The following is a 12,250-nucleotide window of genomic DNA, read 5'->3' on the forward strand; positions in this document are numbered from 1 at the left end:
GATTAGAACCGGCGCCTGCATTCTCCACTCCTACATCTAACCTCTCTGGAGGGAATCTCGGCTTTCGGGGTTAGATGGGCGCGATTACCGGAAGAATTTGGGGATGGATTGATGGAGTTGTGTGCCTTGATTTGTACAACGCGCACGGTATAGAAAGAAAGGAGGGTCCCTTGATGGGATGGGGTGGGGTGGGTGAGCTCCTCTGTCGAACCGGGGGGGGGGGGGGGGGGTTTCAGAGTCAGGAGACCACTTACATGACGAGAGGACGAGTTGTGCAGGTTTAGTGTAGTGTAGCGGGACAAGAAACAACACGCAGGCTCGGTTGAGAGACCCTACAGTGGCAGTGGAGAATTGAATTCTGCGACTCTGCAATCGAGGGTTGGCCTCGGCGAAGCTACTACCTTGGTGTCGGACCTGTCAAAACTTTTGTCGTTTGAGAGTTTTTGATAACATACCAGGGGAACCTCCAAGCGGGTGCTAGGGCAGGTGTACACAAAAGCCCAGAGCGAGTGTGTATTTAGTGGACATCGAGTTTTAGAATAGACTTCAATTCGAGCCCTCTACAAGGCCTATCCATTCCGTCCTTCTTAGGAATTATACACATAAGAAGTGAAGATCTTCGCTGCACTTAGTCCCACCTGACGCCAATAAAAAATCCCTGCCAAAATCTCTCCGCCGCACACCTCTCCCAATTCCCCAGCCCCGCCTCCTCAAAAAAAAAGACACAACCAATCGACGCATAAAGAGCGTTAAGGGTATATCGCGATCCCAGATATAATCAAAGAGACGAGATAAGAATGCTAGCGAGCCGCCCAAGCGAGGTAGAATAAGAGAGTTGGTAAAGGAGATTGCCGGCCCAAGAAGTGTGACGGTGATAATTAATCCAGATAGCGCTAGAAATAGATGATGCGTGCGTGGGTCGAGAACGACCCATGGGAGGGATAATTCCCAGTTTTATTGGGAAAGTGAAGCCCCTTTTTGTAGGCTTGTATCCGAGACATAAGAGAGATGGGTTGGTGGCGATGTAGAGGACGAAGAGGCTAGGTGCTATCCATGTCATGGTTTGCGTGGCGCAGTATGATAGTCGCCCTCTTGATGCGAGGGGATCCTAGGGAACGCCGTCGAGATACCATTGAAGGATTCGGCGGCTGGTGATGGTAATCATCATGTCGAGATAACGATGTTCTTCCTCGCGTCCGCAACTTCGGGGTAGAATCCGAACACGAATCGGAACAAATCTCTCATCCAGGCGAATTGCTCGTTTTTCCGCATCCACTGCACTGCTCGCGCCACCTCACCGGCACTCAGCCGCTTGGGAGGCACAGCATGAGCATTTCGTAGGGCGGGATCCGTCAGCACGCATTTCCGATACGAGTCCAATAGCTGGGTTTGCCATTGTGTTGAGCCAAAAGCATTCGCGGGAAGCGATTTCACATAATTCGGGAGAGGCTGACCACGGGCGTAGCCAGCGTTCATTGCGGCTTTGATAATGAGGGCTTTGAGGCGGATGAGATGAGGGTCTTCGCGACCGGCGGTTGCGGTGGATGAGGTGCGTTGGGAGGTTTCAGAGTAGCCCGAGAGGGTGGAAGCAGCTGAGGACCAGCGATTGTGGGTACGGGTTGCTCCCGCTTCGGGGCCAAGGACGAGAATATTAGGCACATTTTGTTCTTCAGTAGGGGAGAGCTCGTCGCGGTCATCGAATATAGTTGTAGGTGTTTCGGGGTTCATCGAGACCGCGCTGTGGTAGCTCTCGTCTAATGACGAGCGATCGGACTGGCCTATGGACCGTTCAGAGCGCGAGCTTTGGCTTATGGAAGCGGGAAATGTGTACTGGCTCGGCCGTGGCGTCCCTCTTTCGGGGCGTATCTGAGTCCAGCCTTCACGGAACAGGTCGCAGAGTTCCCAGCACGCCTGAATGGCCGATCCGAGAATCTCCTCGTCGGCAGGTTTGCCATCTCTAGTGTTCTGCCGTATGCTGAACAGCATCTCTGCAAGAGACCAGCACGCTCGTAGTAGGGCGTCGGTCTCTTCCGGTAGCGAAGTCCTCTGTTTCATCAGTCTGTGGCATAAAGTTAAATAGAAATCTAACGTTCGCTCTCTAAATGCCTCGGGTAACTGTCGGTCGTGGGTGTTGTAAAGATGGTTGTTCAGCTCGAAGCTGACGCGAAGAACCGAGTCCGAGGCTTCGTCTCCCCGCTGGCGGACTTCAAAAAGTGCCTGACAGAACTCGCGACACAGCTCCAAAGTAGGCTTCACCTGACTGGCATGGTCCTCGTTCCGGCTCTCGTAGAGTTTCTGGCATAATCGCCAACAGCTTCGCCAAGCTTGCTCTTGCGCTTCGCCCTCTCCACCTGAGTACTGGAACATGCGCTCGCGGTGATTTTGGCTGAGTCTTGCCAGGGTATTGCACAGAGTCCAACACTCGCTCAGAGCACTTTTGAGGGACGCAACCTCCTTCTCTTGCTCGTTAATGTCTAAGAGAGCCTCCCCCATTGTCTGAGTGCCCATAGAAACGACCGAGGTATTATCATCTTGAGTCTGAGTGCCGAAGTCTTCCGATTCCAAGATATCTAAATGTGGCGTCAGCTAGCTCATAAAGCGCCGAGGACAAGATTTACCTGCTAAGTTGGAGCTTGCCCGGCTTCGCGACCGCCGCCACTCGTCCTCTACTTCCTGGCGGGTTTGTGCGCGAGGGGTAGCCCGGTCGAAGGATCCTGGCGGGGATATGATTGAGGTGTCAATGGGAGACATCATAGAAACGGCAGATTGTCTCTGCTGTGATTGCTCAGTCACGCGTGTCACACCTAATCCTGTAAGGCCTCTCTGCCATACCTTCTCATCTGGATGTTTATGAGACTCGGGTGTGACGGGCGAGCCTGTCACAACAGTGTTGTCTGACTTGTCAGACGTGTTGTTAGACAACGCCGGCGGCGGCGTTTGGCTTAGCGTTTGGGAGATGGCGACAGACTTTCGAGGTTGCTGGCAGCTGTTAGCGTGTATCTCAAGACGGCATTCGGTTGGTGAGTGCTCACGAAAGTCTTGAAGTCAGTCGGCGCGTGGATGACCGACTGCGGTGCCTCATCCGAGTTGGAGCGGGCCCGCGTTGGTATCATGGTCTCAAGCTTTGCCAGCTGTGACATGTTTAGAGATGTCCGCGCATCTCGAGGCTCGAATACTACCTTTCCGAGGCTGCCCTGGCTGGACGGACTGGTCAGGTCGTCCATGTCGGGAGAGCGGATGTCGCTCATCTCGTCCTCGCTGGGCGGGTTCTCCTGCGACTCATCCTCGATCTGCGCACTCTTAGCAGGGTGTCAGGCAGCAGGAGCAATGGGTGTTACCTCGGTGGAGACGGTGCCATTGCTGTCGACGGGCGAGGGGTCGACGTGGGCGGGATAGGGACTCGGGGGCGGGTGCAGGTGGTCAGAGGTGGTGCCCGAGGATCTTGGGGAGTCGGCCATCAGTAGGGGCGCTTGCAAAGCTCCTTGGGCCTCTCACCTGTTGGAGTAGACCGAGTGGGGGAAGGGAGCTGGCGAGCTGGGAGAGTCGGTATAAGGGCTGAAGGCCGACTTCAGGCCCTGGGTCGGCGAGGGCATCAGCTGCGTGGCCGTTGCCATTGGGGACCTGGCGAGCCAGCGCTGCGCCGCGGTCGAGCTGCCGGCTTCAGCAAGCTTTGCGCTCGTCGAGGACGCGGGTGCAGGACTCGACAAGGCTGGTGGGCGAGCGAAAGGCGACGGGCGAATCAGGCAGCGCGCAGCAGGGCGAGGTGTTGTGGAGGGAGCGGCGGTTGCGGGCGGGCGAGCGTTAAGAAGCAGGACGGAGCAGCAGAGACGCAGCAGAGACGCAGCACGCAGCACGCAGCACGGGACTGTTGGATGCAGGCAGCGGCGGGGACAAGGCTGGTGGGAGGGAGGGCTCTGGGGCTCTGCGCGTCGTCGTGTCGGATGGGGACAGTTGGTGACTTTCTTGTGCTGCCGTCGGCGGTGCTTGGCCTCTGGCCGCTTGGTCCTCACGCCAACGCCGCCGCCTCCTCTCCCACTCGCCCGCACTCGGGCCTCGAGCTGGGAACCCAATCCGTGCGCGACAGACGGCCGCCTGCAGTGCGCGTCCAATCACGACGGCGGCGGCGGCGTGCAGCGAGTGGCCCCGGGGTCGTAAGCGCCGTGGACGTCCTGGCGACGGCGTGCTCGCTCGTCTCGTCCATCCAGCATCCCAGGTCCAGCGCACCGGCGCAGGCTGGCGTTGACCAGCCACCAACAGAACGGTGGAGGTTGATCGCGGGCCCAAGACAGTTGAAATCGCTGAAATCTCCGTCAACCTGACTCAACTGGCCTGTCGTCCGCCGCCGTGGGCACCAACACCGCGCTGGAACCGTGCTGGAGCCGTGGATGGCGGCTTCTCCGCAGCCTATCTCCCCGGGAACTTCGCGGGAGCTTCGCGGGCGCGTCACGGCTCCCTGCCATCACTTCCACAGCGCTGGGGGCGCCCTCAGGATCGTGGGCCGCTTTGGGACATGGCAGAAGGGCAGGCGTCGGCAGTTTCATCTGGTCTTTGCAGCCTGCATCATGCGGAGCTACTGCAGCAGGGCCGCTCTTCACATAGCCATCTGCGAAACGACTCCAACCTGGACGACCTCTCCCTTGCAGCAACTTTGCCCCGGCTGACTCTCGTCGGTGTGAGTGTCAGTGAGAGGAAACAGACCCGCAACCTACGTGGCCCTCTTGCGCCAAATGAAGGCAGGAACACTGTGCCGGAATCTCAATAGACGCCGGAGCGCGTTGCGCGCATCAATCACACGGAGAGCGTGGCATATGCATGTCATTGATCGCCCACTCCTCCTGCACAAAGGCCAAGCACCACTTCCTTCCGTCTCTAGGCTACTGCTGCTCCTTACAGTAACGGCATATGTTGGATGGGGGCCAGCATCAAGGCCATTGGTTTCTACCTGCTCTCTGGCCATCTGCTCGCCCAGAGCTCCGCTCCCAGGCAGTGAATGAGGCCGTGGGAGCTCCCTCCTTCTCACCGAGAGTCTTGCCTGGAGTGTGGCTAGGCGATTCACTGGCCGCACACAGGGGCTGTGCCGTCTTCACCGTTTCTTCCTCACCTTCGCGCTTATTTCCCGCGCCGCTGTGTTTCTGCGCCCCAATTGTGCAGAAGCGTATTAGCATCGTCACATCCGAGTCGTGTGGGTCTTGGAAATCTTCATCGCCTTGCTTCCACCACAACTCAGATGACAGCTAGGCTGCAGAAGGGGCCTGCCTTATCAAAATTAGCCCACCGCCCTTGTAAAAGCATAATCGACACTTCAGAAACAACGCCTCAATCTCCTCGGCTCCAAGGTTCCGAGCAAGGCCCATCGCAGCGAAGCTGGAGTTCTAAGCGCCCAGGCCCATGTAAGTACCAACTCTGCTAACCCATTCGGTAATCTACAACATTCTCCGTCGAAATCCGAGCTCTCATCATGCGTTGCTCCTCATCCTAGGGAGAGACGTGTCCGCCTATGCCGCATTGACAAGGTTTCGGCAGCCGGATTGTGCGGTCCGGACTGTTTCTTGACTTGGAGAGAGGGGCACTGACACTCTGAAGTAGCCCAGCACCAGCTACCCAAATATTGATCCCTTGTGGCAGCAATGGCGAGCTAGTACGCGTTCAGTGACGTTCAAGTGTAGTTACACAACATACTAAAGTTCCTTTTACTTATTACTTCACTGACGAGATAGTTAACCGACAACAGCCGCCACAGGAGACCATGTGAATATTTCCACTACTTTAGTATGCAGTCCCGTCTCTCGCCGTAAAACTTCACTCCTCCGCCACCAACATGCAGCAATGAATGTATGTGTCAGAGGCCACTATTTCTTAAACTTCGACTATACCTTTCACAGGGCTGAAGTCCGTCCGTCGCTTCACTAGGACAGCACCTACAACCTTATGCCGCCAAGGCTGCAAAAGAGATCGCTCGAGTTACACTACATGTAGACCGGTGACCTGACCAACTCCAACACTCACCACTGGCTTGCTTCTTTCATCCCGCCTCTGCATAACATAACGCAGACAGACACCGCCACATCCAACTAAAAATCTAGGTGTCATTCATCCATCCGCTCACATCTCAACTTCGCCCGGCCGTCCGCTCTTGCATGAGCAGCTAAGCACACCGCGGGTTAGATAAGCGGTAGTCCAGGTCGCTTGTTGGAACAGAGATATGCGCTGTCTGCGGCGAGGTTCTCCTTCATCTGGACTCCCGACGCGGGATGGAGGCGTCTGATAGTGGCGATCCACTTGGCGGTAGGGAGGCCAGCAAAGGTCAGCCCCCAGTCTCTAGGCCAGGAAAAGGCTGTTGAGGGCGAGTTGCCTCTTTACTCGAAAGGTTAGCATGAATGCTCTCTTCACTCGGTGCTCAAAGACTGTGTTACCTTGAAGTCATGACGTTGCAGGTCATCCATTCGAGGACGGTAGGGAGGAAAACTCATCCCAGGAGGAAAACTTGCTGCTGAGGAGAAGCATTCCATTTCCCACTTCGAACTCATGTCTTGCGTTTCAAGGAGCACAATGTCTAACAACACATCCTCTCGCTCTTTCGTCTACCAGAACCATCGGCGTTTGGGCTTTCACACACGTACTAACCAAAGGCAGAGACTTTCCCTTATCTTCGCCGTGGGGAGAATTTCACACAGCTAACAGTAGTGGATCAACAATACTATATGTCACAAAGATGCCCAGAACTACAATACGGTCCTTCAATTTCACGTACCGGTCCCGGACACGTTATCGAAGACCCGAGAAGCGAGGGAAGCACTTACTACATCATCTCATCAAGGGCTTACTTTGACTAGATATTTAAGTTCCCAATTGAACGAGATCGAAACTTACACAACTATATATACAACCAACCAATCTTCACTCACCTACGAAATATTTACAGAAGAACCCGACCCTTCGTTCCCTCCTCCCCCCCTCTCCCCACCAACCCCTTTCCACTTCTTCCCTCCTTTCATACGCCCCTCCACTATACGGTCGGCCACCCATTCACCCACGAAATCGTATTCCATCCAAACACTTTATCCCCATCCGCATACCCAATCGTCGTATCCACATGATGATAGTACAGCACCGGGCCATACGTCGGATCATCATACACGCCCTGCCCGCCCGGCCCGTACACGGTGCCATGGCTCGCCAGCACCACCGTCCCCCCGCCAGCCGTACACGCAACCCCGTTTTTATCAACCTGCATGAAAGCCGTCAGCGGGGACCGTCCGTAACTCGCCTCTCGAATAAAACGCATATATTATATCATAACAGGGGGAAACTTACGAATCCGCCCGTCGCGGAGCTGCTGCGGCACACCATGACGCTATACTCGGCCCCCTTCGCGGGGCGGTCGGTGTCGTACCCGCAGCAGATCCCCCGCGAGAAGAAGAGGTAGTAGTACCCCCCATGGCTGAACATGTACGAGCCCTCCATCGCATGCGTGCCGCTCGCGTTGAACGCGATATTGTAGCTGCTCCCCGCCGTCTTCGTCGGCGTGGCGGCCAGCGGCGCTTGGTAGATGTCGTGCCAGAAGGAGCCGAAGTTGAGGTAGTAGCCGCTGCCCACGGCGACGAGGTTCGGGTCGATGGCGTTGTAGTTCTTGGAGGAGGAGGAGGCGATGCCGGTGGCGCCGCGGTCGGTCCAGGAGCCGGCGTCGAGCGTGGGCGAGGTGGCGAGGCCGATGGCGGAGTTTTGCGAGCCGAAGCTGGATACGGAGTAGTAGAGGTAGTAGGTGCTGCCAACGAGGTGGACGTCGGGGGCCTGGTGGTGAGAGGTTAGCTACACTTGCTGGGGGTTCGAGAGGATGAGAGGTGTTTGGACTACTCACCCAGAGGTCAGTGTTCCCCGTCAGGTCGATCTTGGAGCCGCCGGAGAGCACGACGCCGTTGTAGGTCCAGGGGCCTACGATGGCGGGAGCGGTGTAGATTGAAAGGCCGCCACCCGTGGAGAAGCGGAAGTAGGTCCCATCGGATGACCTGCGGATTAGAGAGGGGTCGTGCGAGTTGTTGCAGATGCCGGAGCAGGCGCCTGGGTTTGCGTAGGCGTTGGCGGAGGAAAGGAAGATGAGCGCTGTCGTGATGAGGGTGGATAGGAACTTCATGGTGCAAGAAAATAATATGAACTTTTACTAAGAGAAGAGGCGCATGACAAAGGAAGAAAGGGAACGTTGAAATAGACTATATGTATACAATTTGAACTAGTTGAACGGATGAGACGGAAGACCGCGATCTGCCATCATGAGAGCAAAAGGTTAGTTCCTATAGTTCAGATTGCATTGAACGGAGAAAAGGTGTATAGAGGTGGGGTCTGATGGTTAGCGTCCCGTTTCGTTGTAATTATTCTGTGCCTGTCAGGCCCTTTGGTAGTCCTTTCCCAATTTGACTTGTCCGACCATCAGATTAGTCGTCAGCGAGGAGGTTGCCACCAATGTGCGACCATGCGAGGGGTCAAATAACAGTTGATACTCAAGGTTTGGAGCCCTAGTTGTTTGCGGGGTGAGGTGGATCAGGGCTGGACAGAATGTCTCGTGAAAAAGTGCTGATTGGAGGAATTCGATTCGGAGAAAAGATATCGCAGCTCTTTGTGCAGCCTTAATGCACTGCTAGGGTATTTCAACTGCCGTTGAGATATCTTGATGAAAAGCCGAGTTACGGCAAGTGTACCCACTCTCGGCCTCGTTTCGTTTGAGATGAGTTGAAACAAGCCGAGGATAGTGCTTGAATCATGCATCATGCGTGATATCAGAGCATTTCCAAGCAGGAGAAAGTATCATCAGTAACTGATTATCATATAACAGTTTGTACAGAACAAAATACTTCCAATGACAAGTTGGCAATGCTGCAAGCCACCTCGAAATTGGTGTGACAAAGGGAGCCAATTAACCGAACTGATGAATTAGATGATGAGGTGGAGTTATCATCTCACAGTACATATCATACTGACGCGCACATTTCATACCGGATCCAAGTCTTCTGGCGCGCTCTTCCTTTCACCGCTTTCAGATCCAGTACTACCCAGGACGCTACCCGGCTCTCGCTTCTTCGCTACGGCATAGTTGCTCTGATATGGTGACTGAGTTGCCTACGAGCTAGAGAACCCGTCCAATCCACCCACATTCAATTCACATTGAAGTAATGCGCTGGAGCACCCCTGACCGTCTCAAAATAATCGCAAAACTCTCGCAGCATTCCCTCCCATGATCATATCGTATTCGTCCGTCCCTCCGGAGGTATCTCCAACCGCCTTGACATTCGTCTTGACACTAGCTGGCGGAAACAGAGGATGATCGGTGCCAAACATGACTCTGTCTACTCCGCTGGCTTCAATGGCTGCCTTCAAACCAATCTTGTCAAAAATAACAGAATTCAGATATAGGTTGTTCTTTAAAATATCCCACACAGTCCTGCGATCTGACTTCAGCTTCCCTTCCGCCGCCAACACCCTGTCATGCTCGATGCAGCTCTCGATTCGACCCGCGAGGAACGGCAGCGTACCCCCAGCGTGAGACACAATAATCTGAAGATTGGGGACTTTCTCGAAGATACCAGCCAGTATCATCCGTACAAGGCCAATGGTGGTCTCCATTGGGAATCCAAGAGACACAGCGGGTACCTGGCCATAGGAGCCACAACATGGGCCCCATACCGAAGATGGCAGTCCGTGATGCGGATGTAAGAATACTGGCATGCATATCTCTTCCGCTGCTTGGAAGACTGGGACGAGTTTTTCATCGTCCAGACCCTCCCCGAGGCCTCCGGGTCCTAGGATAATGCCTCGCACATGGGAAGCAGCTTGGAGCCGAAAGATCTCCGCAACAATCACATTCGTCGGTGCACTCAAAGGAAGCGCTGCAAAGAAGAATAGCCGACCTGGGTAAGTCTTGCAAAGCTCATTTGTGGAGTCATTTATCGTTTTGGCCACATCCCCGGCCGTCTCTGACGGAAGAAAGTCGAGCCATGGATTGCCAAGTGAGAGGACCGATATGTCGATTCCGTGCTCGTCCATAAACGCAATTTTTGTGGAAATGTCGTATAGCAGAGGGGTCATGGGCTTGCCATTCTCACCCGCTCGGTTGACGAGCCGGAGCTCGTTTGTGTCTGGGTTTGATCGAACGCATGGAACTTCTGTGCGGTCTCTGAGGAGGTCGATATAGAGGTTAGGATATAGGTGGCTATGAACATCAACAACGGGCGACTTCGAGCTCTGCGTCATTTCAAGACTGCGAATTGCTTTCTTAACGGAGAACGCGAGAGACTCATCGCCACTTGAGCCTCAAACCAATATATTCTAATCCTCCAAGATTATCGATAAGCATCCAAGCATCCGACGACCCGTATGTTATACTAGGATGCCGGTATAAACCTAGGTAGGCATTACACATCTAACGGCACTAGCTGCCCGCTATTCTAAGCGCCACTACTGCCCCTCACTCAGTCTGCTATCGGCCGATAGCCGTCTTCGGTTACAAGCATGCGGATCCAACTGCCATTCCGCGGATGCAGGTATCCTTGCTTAACGCAGGGCAAGTTGCATCTCACATACACGTGATAGGCGGCGATATTTGGTTCATTTATTCCTAGCTCTATCTCTGCTGCGCTTCCCAATAATTCCTTTAATCACTCCCACTTTGTCCCTACAATGGTGCAAAACGCAAAAGGTCCCTTCCATGTTGCAATAATCGGTGCAGGTATCGGCGGCCTCGCGTTGGCAATTGGCCTTGTACGTCAAAATGTTCAGTTCACACTATATGAGAGTGCTGGGGAGTACGCTACGGTGGGCGCGGGCGTTGGGCTAGGGCCAAATGCCTTGAAGAGTATGGACTTGATCGATCCCATGTTACGGGGCTTGTATAACAACGTTTCCACGGGGAATCTAAAACCAGAGAAGAAGAATGTTATGATGGAAGCTTTGCTTCTTGAAGAGGGCTTCGGTGAGAAGCAGGGATGGATGGGAGGAGAGTGGGGATCGCCAACTTTCGAACGGACGAGCGCGCATCGAAAAGCATTGCTCGATATAATGACGAGTCTGATCCCTCGAGACACAGTCAAGTTCAACAAGCGAGTAACAAATATCCAACAAAACAATGGAAGGGTCTTCATCACCTTTCAAGACGGTGAGGTCGTTGAGACTGACACAGCGATTGGTTGTGACGGCGTCAAGGGCTTCACAAGAGGTGCAGTTCTCGGATCCAGATATCCGGATCTGGTAAATCCACAGTACTCCCACAGGTATCTCTACCGAGCCATCGCGCCCATGGAAGACGCAAAGCGCATCCTCGGAGACCGCGCCACAGACGCAGCCATGTTCATGGGACCCGGCATGAATTGGTCTATCTACCCTATCTCGAAAGGGACAGAAGTCAACCTTGTTGCATTCAAGCAGGACCCCAGGGGCGCCTGGCCATACAAAGAATACACCCACCAAGTCGATCTCCAGACCATGTTGTCCGATTTCGAAGGCATAGACTCTCGCCTCCTCAAGCTCTTGGAGCTGTACGCAAAACCTATCCAGTGGTCCCTCCACCACCACATCACCACACCAACCTACTACAACGCCCATGTCGCCCTCCTCGGCGACTCCGCACACGCCACGGGCCCGCATCAAGCCGCCGGCGCGGGCCAGTGTCTCGAAGACGCCCTGGTCATGTCGCGCCTACTCGGCCTCGTCAAGCGCGCTGCTGATCTGCCCACGGCCTTCCGCATCTTCGACTTCCTGCGGAGGCCGCGTGCGCAGAAGATCGTGCAGACGAGCTATGATGCTGGGGAGATTTATACCTTTGCGTACCCAGAGACGGGGAGCGATATGGCGAAGGTGACGGCGAATTGTAATAAGCGGTTTCAGTGGATCTGGGAGCATGATCTTGAGGCTGATGTGAGGGTCGCGGAGAAGATGTTCAGGATGGAGACGGGGGATGTGTGAAATTGAGAGTCGTGAGGTTAGGTCAGTGGGTGGGTGAGGTGGCTAGTCTTATGGTGTTGAGGCATGGGGAGGGAGCGGGTTGATGGAGACGGGACTTGAGCATGGCTGTGTGCTATTGAGTTGTAGGGCTAGTGTAGGATTTGTATACGCATGGCATTTTCTATTGCATTTACGGTTGTTGTGCCTGAAACATAGCTGGCAATACTAATCTATATACGCCTTAGGATTAACAACACGATGCAATCGCCCGGACAGGTTCTTGGAATTCCAAGCCAAAGAGAGTCCCTAGGGGCTACTCAAG

General features: G+C 54.5%; 5 protein-coding genes across 5 annotated transcripts; 2 read left to right on the forward strand and 3 right to left on the reverse strand.

The window, feature by feature from the left end:
* Positions 1-1,164: 1,164 nt before the first annotated feature.
* On the reverse strand, positions 1,165-3,614 carry BDZ99DRAFT_473817 (uncharacterized protein; the record flags this gene model as incomplete). Its single annotated transcript, XM_033721860.1, has 8 exons — positions 1,165-2,059; positions 2,090-2,570; positions 2,619-2,775; positions 2,833-2,979; positions 3,033-3,131; positions 3,180-3,290; positions 3,339-3,441; positions 3,496-3,614. 8 exons carry the CDS (start codon positions 3,612-3,614, stop codon positions 1,165-1,167), a joined length of 2,112 nt encoding a protein of 703 aa, XP_033580063.1.
* A 327-nt stretch (positions 3,615-3,941) lies between these two features.
* On the forward strand, positions 3,942-4,762 carry BDZ99DRAFT_517388 (uncharacterized protein; the record flags this gene model as incomplete). Its single annotated transcript, XM_033725173.1, has 2 exons — positions 3,942-4,195; positions 4,258-4,762. 2 exons carry the CDS (start codon positions 3,942-3,944, stop codon positions 4,760-4,762), a joined length of 759 nt encoding a protein of 252 aa, XP_033580064.1.
* Positions 4,763-6,161: 1,399 nt separating this feature from the next.
* Positions 6,162-8,131, reverse strand: BDZ99DRAFT_517389 (endo-1,5-alpha-L-arabinosidase; the record flags this gene model as incomplete). Its single annotated transcript, XM_033725174.1, has 4 exons — positions 6,162-6,354; positions 7,077-7,228; positions 7,315-7,791; positions 7,859-8,131. The coding sequence occupies 4 exons, from the start codon at positions 8,129-8,131 to the stop codon at positions 6,162-6,164; spliced, it is 1,095 nt and encodes a 364-aa protein (XP_033580065.1).
* A 901-nt stretch (positions 8,132-9,032) lies between these two features.
* Positions 9,033-10,285, reverse strand: BDZ99DRAFT_460400 (amidohydrolase 2). The gene has a single exon (XM_033719378.1). It carries the CDS (start codon positions 10,240-10,242, stop codon positions 9,190-9,192), a length of 1,053 nt encoding a protein of 350 aa, XP_033580066.1. The 5' UTR covers positions 10,243-10,285; the 3' UTR covers positions 9,033-9,189.
* A 526-nt stretch (positions 10,286-10,811) lies between these two features.
* On the forward strand, positions 10,812-12,043 carry BDZ99DRAFT_460401 (FAD/NAD(P)-binding domain-containing protein). The gene has a single exon (XM_033719379.1). It carries the CDS (start codon positions 11,047-11,049, stop codon positions 11,947-11,949), a length of 903 nt encoding a protein of 300 aa, XP_033580067.1. The 5' UTR covers positions 10,812-11,046; the 3' UTR covers positions 11,950-12,043.
* The last annotated feature ends 207 nt before the right edge of the window (positions 12,044-12,250 follow it).

Source organism: Mytilinidion resinicola (genome assembly GCF_010093595.1).
Source record: "Mytilinidion resinicola strain CBS 304.34 unplaced genomic scaffold BDZ99scaffold_5, whole genome shotgun sequence".
NCBI lineage: Eukaryota > Fungi > Ascomycota > Dothideomycetes > Mytilinidiales > Mytilinidiaceae > Mytilinidion > Mytilinidion resinicola.